Source organism: Chanos chanos, chromosome 15 (assembly GCF_902362185.1).
Source record: "Chanos chanos chromosome 15, fChaCha1.1, whole genome shotgun sequence".
Taxonomy (NCBI): Eukaryota; Metazoa; Chordata; class Actinopteri; order Gonorynchiformes; family Chanidae; genus Chanos; species Chanos chanos.
In genome coordinates this window covers 11877693-11898544 of record NC_044509.1, presented here as the reverse complement: position 1 = coordinate 11898544, position 20852 = coordinate 11877693, and the positions used below count along the sequence as shown (strand labels likewise).

The window sequence follows — 20852 nt, the reverse complement described above, 5'->3', positions numbered from 1 at the left end:
ATCCTATCAAACAAACAAGAAGATAAAAAAGTGAAATTGTATTTAAAATTTGAAGACGCCACTTTATAGTATAAATCTCACTTAACACTACCTGTGCAATTTCCTAGTCTATTATTCCGACAGGCTCAGGTAACCTTCGATTAGTTTATTAATTAAACACCCCACGTCGTCATGCACATGTATTCATGCTGCAAAACTCCACTATACAAGAGAAAATTAATAGAATTACGTTATCAACAATCTCTTCTAACTCCCAGAATGATCGTGAATGGTGATACATCCCCGGCTTGTTTCAATCATAACACGCGGTCTTACCTGGGAAATGCTAGTTGCGCGAGAACACAGCTGAGCTGCACAATAAACCTCTCCGAAAGCACCATCCAGTCGCGTGCTCCGTCTTTATAAAGTGGCGCATCTTCGTGCGTCCTGCCCATCCTCTTCCATCCAAGGTGTTCTCTCTTCTTTAGTGTGCCTCGTGCGCCCCCTATGGTCGAGAGCATGAGCAACTCCTTAAATACAGTATTTGAACTGAGCGGTCCACAAATGAACTTGGCAGAAAAACAGTTTAGTCTTTAACAGCTACATACGGCTGAGACAAACAGTAAATAGGCCTATTGTCATCCATATCCAGATAACATGTAGAAGTAGCACGGGAGTCAAAAAAATCACAAAAAGCATTTTTATTTACAGCAGCGAATTAAACAGTTTCGTAAGATAGGAAACAGGGATTACACTATTCGAAGAAAAAGTCATCATGTACATGAAACGTTACATAGGAGCACAGGAAATGGTCCAAATTTAGAGACAAACACAGTAACACCCATGAAAAAACAAAACAAAACACAACAAACAACGAAAAATCTACAAACACTAAAAAAATGAGACAGTGTCTTAACTTCAGTGACAATGCACAGAATCGGACACACTCGTACGTAACGGTACATTCTTTATAGGGGAAGTATGATTACAACGAATGCACGTTGCTTTTCAATGAAATCGGTTAAACCTTTAAATTCAAATGAAGTTTACAGGTTAAACAAAAAGGAAAAGCCACTTTAGCGGAGTAAGTATATGCACTAAACAGTTGGTGCAATGAAAACACGGCCACGTCCACGTCCCCCCCAATTTCTGTTTTCGCGCATAAGCGATGTCCGCATAAGCGATAACAAATAAGTCATGATGCTCAAAAGAGACTTCGACCCGAATTCAACTCAAAATTAGTGGCAAATCGAGAGCAACGAACTGAGAGTGCTTAGCTTTGACATTTTAAATTACAATCACATTTTGACTGTTGCCAGTTACGGAAAAGCCATGAGCAGGTAGTCAATGCGATTCTACAGACTTCGTGAAGTTATTTGAGTTAAATATGACCGCGTGTCACTTTTTGATAACAGTTTTTGATAATTATGGCTGTGGTGATGAAATTAAGCAAAGAATGTAAAGTATTCTAACATAAAAGCAATATCATTCAAAAATAACTGTAGACTACTCTGTAAGCCATAAACATTCTCTCTCTATATAAAAAATACCAGCATGTAATAATACCCCGCTGACAGAATATTAACAATCACTCTGCTTTTCACCTCGGCCGTAGAAAACATGTCACATTACAAAAAAAACGAAGTCACAAGATATATGGCTGGTGTCCCTCAACTAAAAAGACATGTATTAGAGGACACCGAAGCACAAATTTCAGACTGGTCAAACTTAATTTCACTCAAACGCTCTGAAAAATGAAAATTGTCCTAATTTCCATAAGCCGTCAACTGAATTTAGGCCAGTAAACAACGTAAAATGTACAGTGTTTTCATTATAACACCGTGATTAAATAGTGTTAGTCTGAGTACAAGTACAGTTAGGCCTATATCATTGTTTGTAGCATGTTTCATTTGCTAGACGACAGAAGTTGTCTATTTATTAACACAAATGTTTGTCAGCGGGTTCAAGTACGAAGACTAAATAAAACAATGACTCTTCAACGCCCATCCCATAAAGATCAATTAAACCCATCCTCCAAAAGTATGCACACATCCACACCTGTTACAAATTTTGCTTAGAAACATTAAGAAAAGCAATGTTTGCAAACAAATATTTCACCACAAGTAAGCTGAATGTGTATACTGCAAAATTAATTAACGAAAAGCTACTTTCTTTCCGAAAAAAAAAAGACAGTCATTTAATCCATGTCTAAACAGCTTGTCATTTCTGTAAAAGCAGGCAAGGGAATCGCTGCAACATGGTGGGTTGAGATTAAACTAGACAGGCCCTACAATAACCACACCTTTTTATCAAAACTGTAACCTGAAAACATTGAGGGATATTGTTTACCTCCAGGGTAAGATGTTTTTTTGTCTAAACCTCTAAAACTCTACAGATGGTTTCCATAGCAATTATCAGCCTTGATACAATTGGACTCCTCAGACTGCCCTTAAAAGATTTATGAAATATTCCTTTCAGAAAACAAGAAATGAACAAAATCAATTTCTGCTACACTGGCAGACATCATCTGCACAGGGACACAGTAGCCAGCACTGTGACAGCTTTTTAACCTTTTTTTTTTTTTTTTTCCAGCTCGTTCTAACTCCTATCCATCCGTGCTGGAGGCATTCTCCACCACACCACCAGGTGTCAGTAGCAACCAAGGGCCTCTACAGCCTACCTGATCTATGAGCTCATTATCGTATGTAATGAGAATGCATTAGTAGGTTATGAAAAAAAACCCCCAAAAAAACAATATACGTCAGCATAAACTCACAAGCATTTAGGCAATATCCCTGCTTTTATCAACCCTAATAGTGGGTGATTAACATCTAATAACAAGAACGGTACATATTAACGTACGATGGTGTGGGGTTTTAACACTGAGTTGACTAGCAGCATGGGTCTTGGTAACAGAAGTCAGTGATTTTTTGACGCACAGTCATTCTACGTACACAAGACTTTTTTTTTTCAACAAGGCTTTCAACTGTTAAGATAACATTAAAAATGTAACCATCTAATGGTGATCAGCCTTACAAATTAGCATTGTGCATTAGCATGACTAAGTCCTGCGTTAGCGTGAATCAGCACGGTTTGTCATAAAGGCACATGACCTTTTTGTTCCATTTCCCGCCTCTCCAAATGAAGCTTTCAGTGAGTTTATCAAGACACTTACAAAAGTGCATTTCAAAATTTAAAGCAGCCATCGTTCATTTATGAGTGAGAGCACCTCTGCCTAAAGTAGATTTTAACAGCTCATCAAGGCTCCTGTAAAATGCCTCTCCTCTGACCTTTGTTCAACAGTCTTTTGAGTATGTGTGTGTGTGTTTTCTTTTGTTTCTCAAAGAAATGAGGTTCTTGCATACACAAAGACCCAAACTGTCAGAATCCTGAAACGTCAAAACTAATCAGTGGCTTCCAGCATTTGTTCTCCAACCTAAAATATTCTCCACACTCTCGTGTAATAAGGAGGCAACATCACCCCCGGCACTGTTTTTGACTGATTTTCCTTTTTTTGTTGTTGTTGTTGTTGTTGTTGGGTGTGCCATTCAAACATTCGCTGTCTTTTACTTTTAAACTCAAGCACAACACTCTTAGAGGTCGTCTTCATCACCCCCGGCGTCTAGTCCGTTACTGAGGAAGGCCTCTTTTTCAGGGGACATGGCGCTCCCGTTCAAAGCGCAAGTGGGTTTGTACCCGTTGAGCTCCTCGTCGGGACTGGAGCGTGCCTGCGTGGCCTCCGCGCTGTGCCGAATCCCGTAGCCAAAGTAGATTACCAGGCCTGAGCAAAACACAGGGACAGGGGAAATAAATATGGTTTTGACAAACAGTGCTGTGCCAAACTGCCTGCTGGAGTGTACCGGAGTTATTTGGTAAAGTCTCCACATTTCTGGATTTTTTTTGTTTGTATTTAACCTCGTTTAGAGTTCACCAGCTTATGTGTCTGTGATAGTCTTGTGATCACAATTCTTAAATGCACATAGAGAACCTTTATTTTGGCGATATACACGCAACGGTTATATCAGCAGTGCTGGAAATGTTATAATTTGGTATATTAATATGCTACAAAATGAATACAGTTTACTATATTATTACACTACATCCATGTTGTAATGTGAATCTTAAATAATGTTAAGCCCATTGTTACAGCACGTACCTATAAACATCCAGACAGCAAATCTGATCCAGGTGCCTCTATCCAGCTGCATCATTAAATACATATTCACAAACATGCTGACAACAGGGATGAAAGGCAGTAAGGGAACCTGTCAGGAGATATCAACACAAAGAGTGTGAACATAAAAGAACACATAGCTCTGAAGATCACGTGTGCTAACGGTGTCTGGGGGAGATTGGGACTCAAACCTTAAAAGAGAGCTTGGTTTTACTTTCTGGTTGTCTCCATATGATCAAAGTGAGAACCAGGGAGACCATAACCAATACGCTGAGGGCTGCTATGTTCCAGGCCGCTGTTCCGCCCTGGACAGCCAGAATGCTGAAGGTCAGAATTAACATACCTACGGTAGGAAAGAAAGAGAGAACAAAATTAATAAGTGAGACATTCACGACTCCTTTGAGGGAGGAAAGAAAAAGAAAAAGAAAATAAGGAATAACTGCTGGTCTATATCTCTGTTTCCAACCAGCTCCGCACATTTTAAGTCTCTCCCTGTTCTGACATGTCTACTTCTGTCAACCAGAGGCTTGATAATTAGCTGATAAGTTGAATCAGAGGTGTTAGAATAGGGAGAATAAACATGCAGCGTTGTGGGTCTCCAAGAGCAGCTAAGGGAAATACATGTTGAAGGCATAAATAGGATATGATTATGCTATTATAATCATAAAAAGAGCCAGAATGACAGTTAAACCCATGTGAAACTGTGAGTGTGTGTGTGTTTTTTCAAATGTGATTCAAATGTGTTTTTTACCGAGCACACTGGCGCAGATGTTGACGGAGAAGCCAGACTGGTTGGTGGGCTCTGAGATCTCAGGGAAGAGCAGATTTTTGAAGCTGAATCGCTCCTCCACTCCAGGAAGGATTCCCATACTGGGTACGCTGATCGTCTCACTCAGCTCCACCTCTTCCTGCGTGCTGGTCATCTGGTAGGCCGGACTTGAGTGCTCTGGCTGGTATCTGAAACAAAGAGACATTCCAGGGGTTTTACATTTCACTAACAATTATAAACATCCACGCACAAGTCTCTATTTCAAAAAATGTTTCTCTCTCAAAAAATGTGCAAAGAAAACTTCTACATCAGTGAGTTGTCTCTCACCTGAGGACAAGGACACAGGCAGCGACGAGGGTATAGGCCAACAACGTACCAATAGACATGAGGTCTACCAAGTCCTTCAGGTCAAACAGGAAGGCCATTATGGCTGTGGAGAAGAGGAGAACGCGACTATAAACAGAGAAACCCAGCTTGAGAGCAGTATTAAGACTGAATACCAATACAGTGTTTTTTCACAGCAGTGTTTTTGTGGTCTTGTTTCTGTCATACACCATCTGAATCATGACCAAACAGAATATTATAACCCATAAAACAGAGGTTTAAGATGTGGTTGTGTAATTTGACGCTAATATTGTCCTCCACAAAATGGCTGTGTTACTATAGCTACCCCTATAAATGTGTTTCTCTGTAAACACTCCAACTTAAAGTGGGTATTTCTCAGTATTTGTCTCCTTTTTACCACGTTAGTGTCTTTGATCCAAGACTGTACACTGTGTCCTCCAGTGATATCTTGTCTCAAAATCAAAGGAGAACAGATATATACACAAATGCAGTCATTCTCATGGGGGACTGGTCATAAGATATCTGTAACACGCTCAACGCTAGAGTAGAGGCGGGAGAAAAAAAATCGATAGTGTAGTATCGCGATATTTTTGGCATGATATTATATCGATACAGCGGCGACAAGTATCGATATTCAATTATTTAATATTATTTTATAATTTTTTTAATATACTTCTATTTTGGTACATACGTCTACTTGATAACATTGCTTCTGAAGTCCACAAGATGGCGCAAGACCTCGTTCTTCTCTTGCATCACAGCGGAAATTGGAAAGGAAGTCAGAGTTGCCAAGATGGCTCCAGAGACTCCCATACATAACGTGCTGTCTGCTTTCAAGTCGAGAGTGTGGCTTTACTTCGGCTTCCAAAATACAGTGCATAATGAACTTGACATGCAACATGCCGTTTGCAGTGCCACGTGAAAATCAAATACCCGAGAAATACGACCAACTTGAGGACTCATCTCACAAGGCACCATCCGGAGTTACTGGGAGATGAGGAGGTGATACGAGCGAAAACCACACCTCCAAATCAACGTACCTTGGACACACTTAATTTGACAAAGTTGCCCACACACTCATCAGCATGGTCCTGTGTTCATTGCATTGACTTGTGACTGAGGTCCTGTGTTCATTTCATGTGTGTGTTCAATGAAGGACTGAGCTGGTATTCTGTACAATTCACAAAAAGTACAGTAGATAATTTTTTCCACATAATTAAATAGGAAGATTCAAGTGAGATGAACTGAGGTTGTGTGTTATTTTCCTTATGACCTATAATACATTTTAATAGTATATGGGAGAAATAAATCACAATGTATTGCAGAACTGAATCGCAATATTTGCACTTTCATAAAATGTAAAGAATCGCAATATCGGATCGTGGCCTAAGTATCGTGATAGTGTTGTATCATGGCGTCTGTGACAATTCCCACCCCTAGTGCGTAGTGTTTTAAATGCCATTTCTCACTGCAATGTAAACAGTTCTGTCTCTATACTGAATGTGTTACTTTATCATGTTTATCATTGGAGAAATAAATGTTCCCATCTGTTCAAAAAGATAAGAGGATATACAAGCAAGGCTTGTTTGATTTGAAAAAAGACTGAAGATACTACAGGTAAAACAGACTGGGTCTGAGATTGTTTTAAGAAATATCTGGGGGGAAAAGCCTACTATGAAGCTGCAGAACAGAGCAAATGAGTACGCACTGACTCCAGGTCAGATGTAATTTGACTGCTCTTATGCAGTTTGGCAAACTGCAACACCCAATGGGCATGCCCACCACAAGGCACTCTACACATCAATGGAAACACACACACACAGATTTGAAAATCTAGTGAAAAGTGGTACTCCTGTTGCTGGGATCAGCTATTGATACTGTTTGTGACTGATGGCCTCATTGAGTTGAGAGAAATCGGTGGTTTAAAACCATGACAGGAAGATTTTTGTAAATGGTACATTTACATGAAAAGAAAAACTGAACAAGATGATGGAAAACCCTCCAGATAACATGGTTTACAGTCTATCAGCTTTTTTATGTTGAGAGAACAAAGCCATCCAAACACCTCCATGACGGGGCGGGTAAACCGGACCCTTTGGAAGCCTCCGTGCAGGTTACATTTCATGAAATGAGATCAACACAAAAAGCCCCAAAACTTAATAATATCGGTCAAATTAGATATGATGCGTAAGGAAACCCCACACCGACTCCAGTAACCTCTTTGTTTATGTGGGTGAATTCCCACGTACCTGTTGTCTAAACAGCATTTAATGGTCCAAGGCCAGATTTTTCCTCTGGTCCACACTGAATACTCACAGGGGTGAAAATACCCCAGACACAAAAAAGCACCTCCACCTGCCACTTAGCTTACCAGACATGACCCCTGCCGCCATAGTGGACATGATGGGAGTCTTCCTCTCGCTCACTCGGGACAGAAATCGGAAGAGCAGACCGTCGCGTGCCATGGCAAAGATTATACGGGGGAGGGGGAACATGGAGCCCAGCAGACTGGGTATGGATAAAACGGGTATAGGTGGAAGGGAAGGGGACAAAAAAAAGAGAAACCAACAAACAAACAAACAAACAAAAAAAAAATCATGAGCCTTCCATAAAAACGGTTCGCCTAAGTTTTACCGGGGTCATGGTGTCAACTCATGCATAAAAAAAACACGGAAACGCATCAGCATGTGTTAAGCGTCCAAAAACCAGCCGATCCAAACACCCAATCTTAACACCCATGCAATGCCTTTCTGGAAAGTTCTAACTCGAGGAGATGCAAAAGCACCATGCGCAATGACAGCATGCTTTAGCAGGACTCCTGCTCATAATCTTAAACAGATGGAGATGCACTCTTGCCAGATGTCACAACTGGCCTTTCAGAGACGTGCGCCCCCCCCCTACACGAGTATAATATTCACTTGCTGAACGTGAAGGTTTTGTTGAGACAGTGAAAAATGGAGCTGTCCAGTCTGGCCACGTGGAGGAATGGTGTTAGTGACATTAAAACCCATTCTCACCTGCAACCACGCCTGATGTTAGCGTAGCGGCTAAGGGAGTTTTGGTTCTAGGACTCACTTCAGCCATGTATTTGAAGAGCAGGCCGTCGCATGCCATAGCCCAGATGACCCTGGGCATTGGGAACATGGCACCAAGCAAGCTGGCACAAGAGACAGGGAGAGAATATACCATGCCATGCAAATGCAAGAGAAAAACAAACAGAGGAACAGAATGATCTGAGATTGAAATATGGTAGCATAGAGGCCCCACCACATACTACACATTTCCACACACCCGAGAGAAACATTAATGGAACAAATTATTTCATAGGTTATATATACACACACACACACACACACACACCCCTGCTAGAAAAGGTGTTATATTCTTTTTATCTGTGCCTTTCAAAAAATAACCCAAGGTTTATTCATTCAATCCAAGTTTCATGGGCATACCCCTGATTGTAAGCCATTTTGATTAGACTAGGAGATCTGTATATGACATACATTTAAGGAGCAAGTATGCATAATGAAGAAATATCGAGAAAAAGGACAGGGATTTCTGATTTCATGTGGACCAGTGGCTGTGAGCAGTTCTATAAAAATCTACAACACTTAAATCTTTAGAGGTGAGAGAGTATGCAGGGAAACATACACAAAATAAAGGATTTTTGGGAAAAGCAACTGAATAATACTAATGAAATTTATTTGCTGTTTAATATATTGTACAAAGGGGTAGTCTAACAAATACATATATTCAGCTCACATTTAATATGAATACTATATACACATATGATATATAAATGTTCAGGTTATTTATTGTTTGAATACAGAGCCTGAATTTCATTTCCACATACGGATTAGCATAAGGGCTTATGTAACTATGGAGAGAGTTTTTTATGGTGCAATACTCAAGCCAAAATATTCTACTAATATTTTTAGCAAGAGGCTCACATGTACAACCTCAGATAAATATACTCATGCACGGACATGCACTTTCTGCTCAGGCAGGAGCCCAGAACATACGCGACACCCACCTACTGTACCCCACCCAGAGGAATGGGCCAACGGACGAGGCAGAGGTCATCTTACCTGGTGGAGAGGGCACAGAGAGAGCCCACCGCTACGGCGTAAGTGGCTCCTTCCCAGCCTACGTACTTAAAGGCCACGGGAAGGGGACTGTTCTTATCCAGCATGTAATACGGCATCATCATAGTGAGGGCGGCAGACACCCCGAAGTAAGCCACGAAACAGATGAGGAGGGAGGACACGATGCCTATGGGAATGGCTCTCTGAGGATTCTTCACCTCCTCACCTACGAGACACGTTTATACCACAGGTTGGCAAGGACGTAGGGTCAAGCAAAAACGTACGTTAACGACCTTGGGCCTTGTCCCGACACTACTTGGCGTTCCCTTTCCTTGTGACCTTGCTCCATTATTGAACAGGGTCGATGTCAGATGTGATGAAGTTTGTTTTGGTATAATTTGAAGACATTCAGTCCTATTAGAATTTGACAACTTTAGCAGAAATGGACACAAGGTAAAGGAACCATGTAAGGGTATTTGGACAGACCCTAGCCATTCTAATACCTCAGCTACTTTTTTTGACCCAGATTTGGACGTCAGGAAAGTTCTTAGTACACTGAAGAATAATACGATTTTCTTTAACACAATTAGTGAATGAGGTATGTGCTCCAAGACTACAAGGACCTTTGTTAAGACTTTTATTGAAGTTGGTACAAATTTTGTGTTTTTTGTGTTATTGAATTGTTAATAATATAAAACAAACAAGCATGCAGGTGCCAGCAAAACAATATGTTGTTCTGTTAATATTTAACTACTACAAAACAACTGATGAAATGGTGAGGAGTTTGGCATTTATTGGCATTAATCCACAAATACTGTAAAAAAGGAAACTGAGAGAAGAGCTCTGGAATTCTGGCTGCTTACATTAGCATCAAACTACAACACACTTCCATATGTTTCCACCTCTTCTGTAGACATACTACTAAGATACTGGCACATAACCAGCATAGACAAAGACGTCAACGTCAAGGTATGAAACAGTTCTCCCTTGTAAGTGTTTTTACATGTCATGTTCTGCACACGGCCTAGTCCAGTCCTGAGGGGTCTAGGTCCTGTTGGTTTTACTATATCAATCAGTCATACTGATCTCTGACTGACAGAAGAGTCTACACACACCTGCTCCTCAGGTTAAAAAAAAAAAAAAGTTTTGTTCTTTGCAAATCCAACACCAAGCAATGGGAGTTGGCAATTTTGTGGGAATCTCTAAAACATTAAAATCAGTTAAAACGACTCCACCTGGTTCTTTTTTTTGACTATTCAAAACTTAGTGAATGGATTCACTTGTGATCCTTATGCAATATAATTTGATTACTACCTCTTTGGCTCAGCAATGAAACAATTTAGTAGATATATATCAGTATTGAGTTCCTCATCAGAAAATGCTTTTTTTTTAAAAAAAAAATATGATTAGTGGTCTGTGGGAAAAAAATGGGTTTATTACTTTTTATAGATACTCTTTTAGTCTGTTTCAGGGTCAATCCCGACAAAAACCCTGGCCTGTTTGGTATATGTCTGCTTTAAAGTCTGACCTTGTTAAGTACAGCCTGGGAAGGGAATGTGAGAGCGTGCGTGCGTGTGTGTGTGTACGTGTGTTCTGCCAACAGAAGACCGGAGAAAAGGCCGTAGCTGAGACAGGACCAGTTGTACGCTGGCTGTCTGTCACAGCGGAGGAGGGGCCAGATTAAGGCTTTTTCCTAAACAGGATTGACCATGAGAAGTGGAAAAACATCCCCAGACATAACCTGGAAAAAACCCCTACCAATCACAAAACAGGAACACGGAGGTGTGACCGGGGAGGGGAGGCATGGAGGGGGCCTATTTTTTGGAAGAGAAAATCTATGACAAACACTCTTGAGTTGACACAAACCTTGAACCAATAAAAAAAAAAAAAAACTGCGAGGGCGACTTCTCAGGTTTGCAACGACAACACAAGCAATGATTCTGCTGACCGCTTTTGCCTAATATTCAGACGAAATCCAAGAGACTGCATCAGTACTAGGGACTGCGTCACAGATTAGACCTCTGTGCCAAAGCGGCTCAAACAGATATGTGACGCAATGCCTGGCTCGGCGATGACACAGGGAACGAGACGACTAAAGAGAGGTTTGTTTGTTTTCTCTTACACTCACCTGTGGTGGCGATACAGTCAAATCCCACAAAGGCGTAAAAACAGGTTGCTGCCCCAGAGAGGACCCCGGTGAAGCCAAACGGCATAAAGCCGCCCACCCCGAGGCTTTCCACCGACGGCAACGGCTCCGTCACGCTGTCACAAAAGTGAGAAGGAGCGAACGTCAGAGAGTGGCTTCGTTAGCCTGACAGTAAAAGTATTTTTCCGAAATATTCAGAGTTCTCTGAAAAACAAAACAACGCTTAATATAGAATCTAATATGTTTTAGATCGCTGGTTCTCAATCTGTTCCTCATGGCTCCCCAGGCCTGTGTATCCTTGTTTTAACCCTTCATTAACCCAGCTGATCAATCTAATCGAAGGTGTGATGAGGATTCTTTGATCAAAGTTCTCAGGTGTGCTAATGCTGGGCTGAAACAAACATATGCAGGGCAGGAGAGGAGCAGTCTAGGAACCAGTGCTTTAGACAAATTTTAAAAAGGTGTGAATTTCAGAGGTTCTCTGACACAACTTTAAAATATCTGCTACACACGTTATACAAAAAACCAAAACAACAACAACAACAATAACAATAAAGGGATGAGAGACTGAATGGGAGGACTGCCTTTAACACCATGCTGCTCACTTGGAGGTGGAGGAGTTGGTTCCACTGAGTATGGCATCTGGGTCTAGGTGCCAGTTCTTGAGCGTACCTTTGACTAGACCTGAGACGACCATGAAAAGCAAGACTAGAATGTTGATGCAGGTGAAGACCTTATTGACCATGGCCGACTCCTTCACCCCAAAGGCCAGCAAGCCTACGGGCAAACAGGAAAGGGGGTACATCCAGTTTACACACTACCATTTACAGTATAAAGCCTACAGGCAAACAGGAAAGGGGGCACATCAAGTTTAAACAGTACCGTACATTTTAAGCTCAATTTAAAACCATTAAACTCCTCCACCAAATCAAGTCAATAACTGTGAAAGAACCTGTGATTTGCATGGTGAATAACCTGCAGGTTCAATGAAGAGTAGGAGTAAAGTTTTTTTTTTTTTTTTGACTCAGCAGGACTGAAATAGACAATTACATCAGACAGAACATGGAAGAGGGCTAGGGATACTACAAAAGAAAACACATTACCAAAGCCAGCCTCTTGGATCCCTGACCAAGCCAGAATTCCTTGTGTGAGTATTTTTGGTAATTAGGTGACACAATGTTCCTTCATGCAACTGAACACTTTGAACTTGGCACAAAGTACACTCTGTGTATGTTGTATTTATAAAGCAAATATTTGAAAACAGAAAAACATCTTATTGTGACAGTTTTTATCAGGTGACACACTGATCTGTGGAGCAAGGTGCACAACGAAATTGATAGGACAAACGTCAAAAATCAAAAAGACAAAAATGTCTTACCATTTCATATATTGCTTACATATATATTGCTATTTAGGTGAATACACTGACTTATGGTGATATGGATTTCTGGCTATCTAGCCCTGTTCTAGCACAGATTGGTCTATACTTTGATATTTTGGGGAACAGTCTCTTTAGGGAGCAGTGTATTGTCTGATTATCTTTGATTATCGAAGAGTTTTTCTTTTCTTTTCTTTTTTTTTTTTACCTGTCAGAGTGAGAATGATGACAACAGCGAACATGTCTGGATACTCGGCCAGTATTCCTGGAGCTTTCATACTCATATACTGACGACAGAAATGTTCAATATGTTTCCCAATCAGCTCGTCAAACGTGGCGCTCCACGCTCTGGCTACGCTCGACGTCCCTGAAACATGTAAAAATCAGACTTACAACAGCACAGCAAAGGTTTTCTGCTGAAACGTTAAGAGTTGTGCAGATCTACTATTCATCTGAACAGTCAAAAAACGCATCATGTCAAAGAAATGTGGTGTTTTATGAGTCTGGTCCCTTACTGGTTCCGATGGTACTCAATCTTTGAGACGTTCGGAGTGAACACCACACCTACCCCAGTTTCACGCTTAAAACACTCTTGGTGCTTAGTCTCACGTCCAGCTAGGAGCAAGACTTTAAGCTGCCACACCCTAACTACGCTAGTATCTCTGGTGTCTGTACTGTCTTACCAATAATATAGGAGAGAATGAGGTTCCAGCCAGTCACAAATGCCCAGAGCTCTCCCACAGTCACGTAGCTGTACAGGTAGGCGGAGCCTGTCTTTGGGACTCGGGCACCAAACTCAGCGTAGCAGAGTCCGGCCAGGACCGAAGCCAGGGCGGCTATGAGGAAGGAGAGGACGATGGCCGGTCCGGCATTGTCCCGGGCCACCGCCCCCGCCAGGACGTAGACGCCCGCGCCCAGAGTGCTGCCCACGCCCAACGCCACCAGGTCGAAGGTGTTGAGGCATCGCGAGAGACGCGAGTCCTCCGTGCTGCAGTCCACCACCTTAACCCTCAGCAGCTGCTTCCCAAAGCCCAGCAGCTTGTCCAAAACCATGGCCAGAGCGTCTCAGTCGTCCCCCACAGAGAACACAGGTCAGAGGTCACCAGTACCTAAAACAAGAAGCGGAGAAGAATGGAGCGCAAGAGCAGACGGTTCAGTTACAAGTTGAACATGTGATTCGCATTTGAACAGTGTTAGAATTTATGGTTTCACGATGCAACCCCCACCCACCCACCCACCCAAGACCTGTTGTTTTTGTGCATCGTGAAGCTTTTTCAATACGAGTTCCATGGGAAGATTCTCTCATTTAGGGAATAGAGGAAGTTACATTGTGATTTGGTCATGTGACAGATTGGTTATGAGAAAAATAAAACACATTAACACTGCATTGCTTCTCCAAATGTATTACAACACCATGAAAATTTACATTTTCTTCAAAACCAAACCACTGTATTTTCTTTTTTTAATCATACAACCATTTTATAAACAGAAAGCATGTCAGTGAATAAGAATGCTTTAGATGAGAAAAAAAATGGAAGAAAAGGTCCAAACAGTTCTTCAGTAAAAACCTCCATAGATCAAACTGCGTCCACTGTACAGCGTGTGAGACAACAGTGGAATTTCGGTCTTAAAGGGCTTGTGCTTTAAAATGTCACTCAGTTCTTTAAGCGTAGAACTGTTTCACTCTGTGTTGGGTAACACACATGGAAATCCACAAAATGTGACTATTGGCAGAACCGGAGAGTTCCCGGGAGGATAATCCATCCTACTGTGGAACAATCTTGGGGCCACTAACTTAAGTTACGTAACCAAGAGAAACACAGTTACAGAGAAAATATAATTACAAACAGAGAAAACTGTCTGTCTCAAAATGCTTTACTCACTGGTTATATCCAAACCACTACACATAGATAGATAGATAGATAGATAGATAGATAGATAGATAGATAGATAGATAGATAGATAGATAGATAGATAGATAGATAGATAAGATGCTAATTAGCTAATGCATTTTTTTTTTCCTTAGGGCATGTCCTGTCAGAACTTTGAGAAATGACAATAATGTCACCCTAAAAAGATGAATGAACTGTATGAAGCTATTCACATAAACACTAAACAGGACTGATTCATCTAAGTGTGGGCATGTTTATCCAAGCCAGCCCAAACAGATAAGCCTTTCTGGATGTGGGTGTTTGTGTGTGTTCTTGTGTGTGTGTGTGTGTGTGTGTGTGTGTGTGGTGGTGGTGGTGGGGGGTGTGGAAGGGGTCATGCACGTAAATTACATTGTCACATATGTTGTCACATAGCATGACTCACTTCTCTTTAGGCTCCGATCCAAAAAGTACCCATGACAAAATAAGGGCTCCAAGGAACTTTACCTCCAATCATAGCATACCTATCAAGGCATTCGTAAACGGAAAGTTTCCGTAGAGAAGAGATTATGACCTTTAGTTTTCTTTCCTGACACGCCTGCAAGGTATCAAGTGTCTGACCTCTAATAGGTCAGCACAACAACATGTCCTGAACACGGATAGAAAGAAAGAAAAAAAAAAGGAGCATATTTGCAAAGTCATGGATGTAAAGCATGTACGGTTCACGCTGTGTCTTTAAAAGGGGGTTTGTCATCAAGCCTGCGTAAACACACAGCACCTGTGGCCTGCACCAAAACAGACCAACACAAAAAGTAATTAAGGATTTTGAACTCCGTTCTCGTTTTAATAGCATTTAATACCGGAAGTTCATTAAAATGGGATTAGAGACATAATTCTGCAAAACACAACCCGAGGCACTCATTGTAAAAATGAGGGCCTCAGGACTGGGTCACTCCCACAATACTGTCTTGTGCGTTCTTTCGCGCAAAATTAAGCCACAGGGATACAATGTGTGCTTGATAAAACTCTTGGTACCAGTACAGACATGCCTGCTAAAATGAGACCGGCCTCAACGAGGGACGAATATTCAAAAACTCCCAAAAATACATAAATCCACACAAGCCGATGGAAGTTACGTAATCGTAAACAGAGGCTGCACACCTGGGGGAAAAATAAAGGCATTCAATCAAGAGAGTTGCTAAGTAACAGGAATATCTACCTGAAATGTATAGAAACAAAGAAAAAGAGTTCTATGACAGTGCCATGAGCAGTCGCATGGGTGAAAACCTGAGAAGGTCATGAACTCCAACTTCTTAGGTGCCGATGAAAATTAGTGAAACGAACTGTTCAAATAAGAGACAGTGAGCCACAAAACTCAAGAGCTAGAAGCCCTTTGGGGCAAAGTATAGCAGAGCGTAAAAACAATCATACTCACTAAAACTCTGCACACGCCTCACCTGAAGAGAGAGAGAGAGAGAAAGAGAGAGAGAGGGAGAGAGAGAGAGGGAGTGTGAGGGGACTTATCGCACTTATCTTCGGAGAGCCCTGGAATTGCAGTTCATGTAGACTCCTGCCCTACAAATAGAAAGCTAACGCATCACATGGTCAAAGCTATTCCAGGCAGCCTCAACGACCACGCTAAACCTCACATCAAAGTGTCTCTCTCACTCTTTCAAGTACTTCTAAACCTGTCACCCTCATCTTCCACAAGCAAAACAAAAAAGAAAAATAAAAAAAAAAAGAAGAAAAGATTCAGAAAGGCCAGATTCTCTGTACCAGGAATACTACGGACACAAACAAGACAAGGACCAAACTGAAGGAAGAAAAAATGTAACAGTTTGTGAACACGGCTGGTAAAACACCTATATCCAGGGGTGAACTTGACTGTATAACTTTTACGAGAGTTTACCGAGTTCAGGCTAGCTTCCTCTCAGGCCTCCACTGTGAATCCACTGCATTGTACACAGTGTATCTAAGCATTAGCTCTCCTCTCGGTAGAAATCTGGACAGTCAACCTGTGGACCACATCCAGCTGGCCAAGACTGATGGTCTCTAGGTTTCCCAGTGTGTGCCACGTGAATCAAATCCGGTCTAAACTGCTCTCGGACTGGGTGGCTAAGGACCATAATAGACATCTGTAGAGGTGCCATCCAGTATCTGACCTAAAAGGCCAGTCGAGGTAAGGAGAACGAGACTGGGGGGCGGGGGGGGGGACGTGGGTAAGCTGACACTCGTCCATGTTTCCACGGACACAGACCTCTGCCGGCATCAATCCTTCGCATGCAACCACGAAGCATTATGTTTCTCTCAGCCCCTCGAAGATAAATGTGAGGAAATCTTATGAGGAGAGGGACTCAAAAAAACCCCAAAAAAACACCACCAATGGACGAAAAAGTGTCTGCCGTCCAGGTGGAGTGGGCATTTGGAAAACAAAAACAAGAACAACAGGGAATTAATCAGTCAATGTGAATATTGCAACCTGGGGGTCAGGGTTGTGCAAGGTAGATGGGAGATGGCACCATTTCACATTCTTTCCTCAGAGAAGGGGAACGTTAGTTATCTGTCTGGCTATATTAAGCTGGTGGGCAGACCGGCGGTGTGGTCTTCTAATGACCAATCACCGCACAACAAAGTGTTATCGTGAGAAACGACGAGCACTGAGCAGGGTTTTGGCCAATCATTCCAAAAAACCGTTCCAAGTACCTCAATGGAAAGTTTTAGCCTACATAAAAAAGTCCATAAATTATAGGACTAAACTGTCTGACGGACGGATCCCGTCTGAACAACGAAATGCCCTTGACTCTGACTGCGATGCATTTCAAGATGAACCCTCTCTCCAATGAGAACATAAAGAGACACACAAACATCACATATTCTTCCTCTCTCTCGCTCTCTTTTTTTCTTCAGAAGGAGGGCTGCAGAGAATCACCTCATGAGTGAATTGAGGTCAGTGCTGTGACCTTGTTGCTCTGACTACATTTCTTCTGAAATCTTGTGACCATTATTTTATTTTGGCACTCTAAAAAAGTATGTGGCAAACAGACTGCCGCTGAAATAAAACATGCCTGAAAACTCGTGGCTCAATCCAATAAAAAAACATAAAAAAAAAACTCTGTCTAACTATGTGCGACTGTCTACTCCGAATTAAGGCAAAGAGCAGAAAAGATCCCAGCAAATATCAAGTGGCATGAGCAGAGCTATTAAAACTGTTGACACAGATTCTGAAACACGTGACTGACGGTCTCTCCTATGGCTCTGACCCCTGGCTGTGGCCCTGTTGTTATCACCTTAGACCCAACAGGTATCATAGCAACGACGCCAAAAAATGCTAATGAGGAATTCTGCTAAGACAGCCGGCCAACAGGATTAAATACGGATCTTAACGGACCCCTTACATACTGATCGTAACGGACGTGGTTTGTGATAGGATGTGTTGTCCGTCACGAGCGCACTGGGAGTTGGGGGGGGGATGGGGTGGGGGGTGTAGTCTCGACATTGGCAAACACTTCATATAAAGCCCAATGTGATGATGGTTCCAGCAAGGTGCAGTGGCAGGTCAGCCGTTCAGCTGTCCCGTAACCGGGCATCCATCCAGCTCCGTACCTATGAGTCCTTCAGAGACACACCCCCACACAAGACACCTCCCTCAAAACAACATTGCCAGAAAAGACACAAGAGTAATTCTTTCATGTCTTTAAGAATCAATGAATGATGGTCAATGCGAATACTGATGCATGTTAACCATGTGAATCAGTGGCTTGTCTCTGAACATGGTTTTTTTGAACTAAGCCAGTGCTCCAGTGTGGCAGAGTGAAAATATGTGGTCCCTTTCCTCTTGACAGGTCTGTGCATATTTGTGCAGGTCACTTACACTTCACAGTGAATTTCTCGCCCTTACAAGGCAATCTTCTTTTTTTTTTTTCTTTCTTTTTCTTTGCATATTCTTGATCCAGAGGAGAGGCGAGCCTAAACATGTACCTTAAATATTACATAACAAAACAGATGTATGTGACCTACTTTCAGGAGACCTGGGTGTTAAGAGATAAATCACAACGTGTAAAAATATTCTGCTGGAGATGGTCACATATCATCCAACGAAGGTATCGTATTTAAGAGACGGCAACGCAAGACACCATCACCTCTTTGCTTAGTTTCCTAACATCATCTCTCCCTCCTTCCCATCACTCACACACACACACACACACCTAGAGAGAGAGGGAGTGTGTGTATCAATTTGTAAGCATGATGCTTAGTCAGTGGGTAGGTGGCTGGGGAAACGTAAGACAGCTTTAGGAACTGTCCGAGTAATACCTTTATTTGACCTGTATTTTAAGTACCCCAACGAGGGAAATTTCTCGACTGAATGTACACCGCTGAATGGCTTCTTTGTAGTTGTTACGTTTCTGTAAAGCGCGCAAACTTCAACACAGGGTGATTCAGCTAATGGATGGTTTTCTAATTAAGAACATACGTCACGCATTAAACCTTCAACGGAACAAAAAAAAACCAAAAAAACCGTTGGATTCATCCAAGTTCCATATTTACAAGTATTATAAATATTGCTTTCTACCACGGAAAATCATTTGCTGATAGTTCAGAATAGCCTAGAACACGAGGCTGAGATAACGTGATCTGTTCCAAATATTGTACATCATGCTTAGAAACAATGACATGGTAAGAGACTAATCTATCAAAATGAAACTTGTTTTTTTAACTTAATATGTGAAATATGTGCTTTTAAAACAAAGATATGGAACCGGTGCTTGAATTTGTTACCATCATTAAAGCCAGAAATGGGGACATCTTGTGAGTGCAGAACTTCTGTACTATGCAAATAAGTCAGAATAGTATATATAATAGAGCTGAAAAGGAACAAAATGCAGAAAGTCTTCGTCGTCAGAGTATGGAGCGGTACCTGTAGCAGTCATTACAGACCACCTGAGTTGAGTGCAAATTTAACAGTAAAAGCACTGATCTATTAGTAAAACACGCAGCATAGACTACACAAAGTGCGACTCAGGTTTTTAACTGTTATTTGTGGTGGACTAGGGCACACAAATTAAATAAGAAAATGCCGCTAATTCTACAGTACAGTACAGATCTAGAAATGGAGTAACTTGCGGACTGTCTTGCGTAAGTTAGTACTACTAGAGGCTCAGTTCGGGGTGTTCCAGCGCAGGGGAGACCCCGTACTCCCACAGCCTATCCCACGTTTTCCCGAAGTGCTACGTAGCACGAAGGCTAAAATGGATTCAGATTTGACCATGTGCATGACTGAACAAACTATGTCCTTATGTGTGAAAACCAAATTTAAAATCTGTTTGGATTAAACGTTTAAGCAGACGTTGAACACAGCTAAGAATGGTTTACAAACGTTAGTTTTGTAAATTATGCTCCAATCCAAAACCATTTTGAAAACATTTTGCATTCATCGAAACATTAGATGCGTGTAGTATGGCAAGCGTATCCTACCTTTCGGCTGGTCTGAACGCACGCACTACCGCACTAATCCTCCAAGTCTTGTTGATAGTGTAGTAGACCGTGCAGAACCCTCTATTAGACCAGATCCACTTAAAGCATACGCTGTGGTTATATGGCTTTCTTGACAGGTGGTGAAGACTAATTTGTGATGCAAGGTAGAAGTGTCGGATTACCGTATTGCACTTTTTTGGAAGCCACGCTCCGAACTCCGCCCGAACATTACTATTCGCCAACGCAGACTTCAAAATAAACCTCACGCAATTCACATGCATGGGCTACATGCTGTAATACAACTTATAATACTGTCTTGCTATTTTGCGAAACAATACTGATAATATAATGATTCTTCAAGATATATAATCAATAATAATGCATTACTTGTTTAACATATTGCATGGAGGTTTGAAGATCCCTGGAATTTCCACAACTCTGAACGTTTAGGGCGTTCACAAGAAAATAGCTCATTTAAGTAAGGCTTGGGATGCAAAGTTACGACATTTCTCGACAGGACAAGCGTTTCCATCCACATGCCGTTGACACAACCAGCTCTAAGCAAGTCCCATCGTCTCCGTATGTCTACTAAACTGTGTTCTGACGAAGGTATAGTTCATTTTCCTAAATTAG

At 41.7% G+C, this 20852-nt stretch overlaps 1 protein-coding gene across 1 annotated transcript; it reads right to left on the bottom strand.

Annotated features, from left to right (window-relative positions):
• Positions 1-665: 665 nt before the first annotated feature.
• On the bottom strand, positions 666-20381 carry slc7a1a (solute carrier family 7 member 1a). The gene is made up of 12 exons (XM_030792414.1): positions 20220-20381; positions 13560-13985; positions 13085-13243; positions 12104-12275; positions 11481-11614; positions 9356-9578; positions 8285-8424; positions 5250-5352; positions 4905-5110; positions 4345-4496; positions 4136-4244; positions 666-3760 (listed from the first exon to the last, which is right to left on the bottom strand). Exons 2-12 carry the CDS (start codon positions 13927-13929, stop codon positions 3573-3575), a joined length of 1956 nt encoding a protein of 651 aa, XP_030648274.1. The 5' UTR covers positions 13930-13985; positions 20220-20381; the 3' UTR covers positions 666-3572.
• Between the last annotated feature and the right edge of the window lie 471 nt (positions 20382-20852).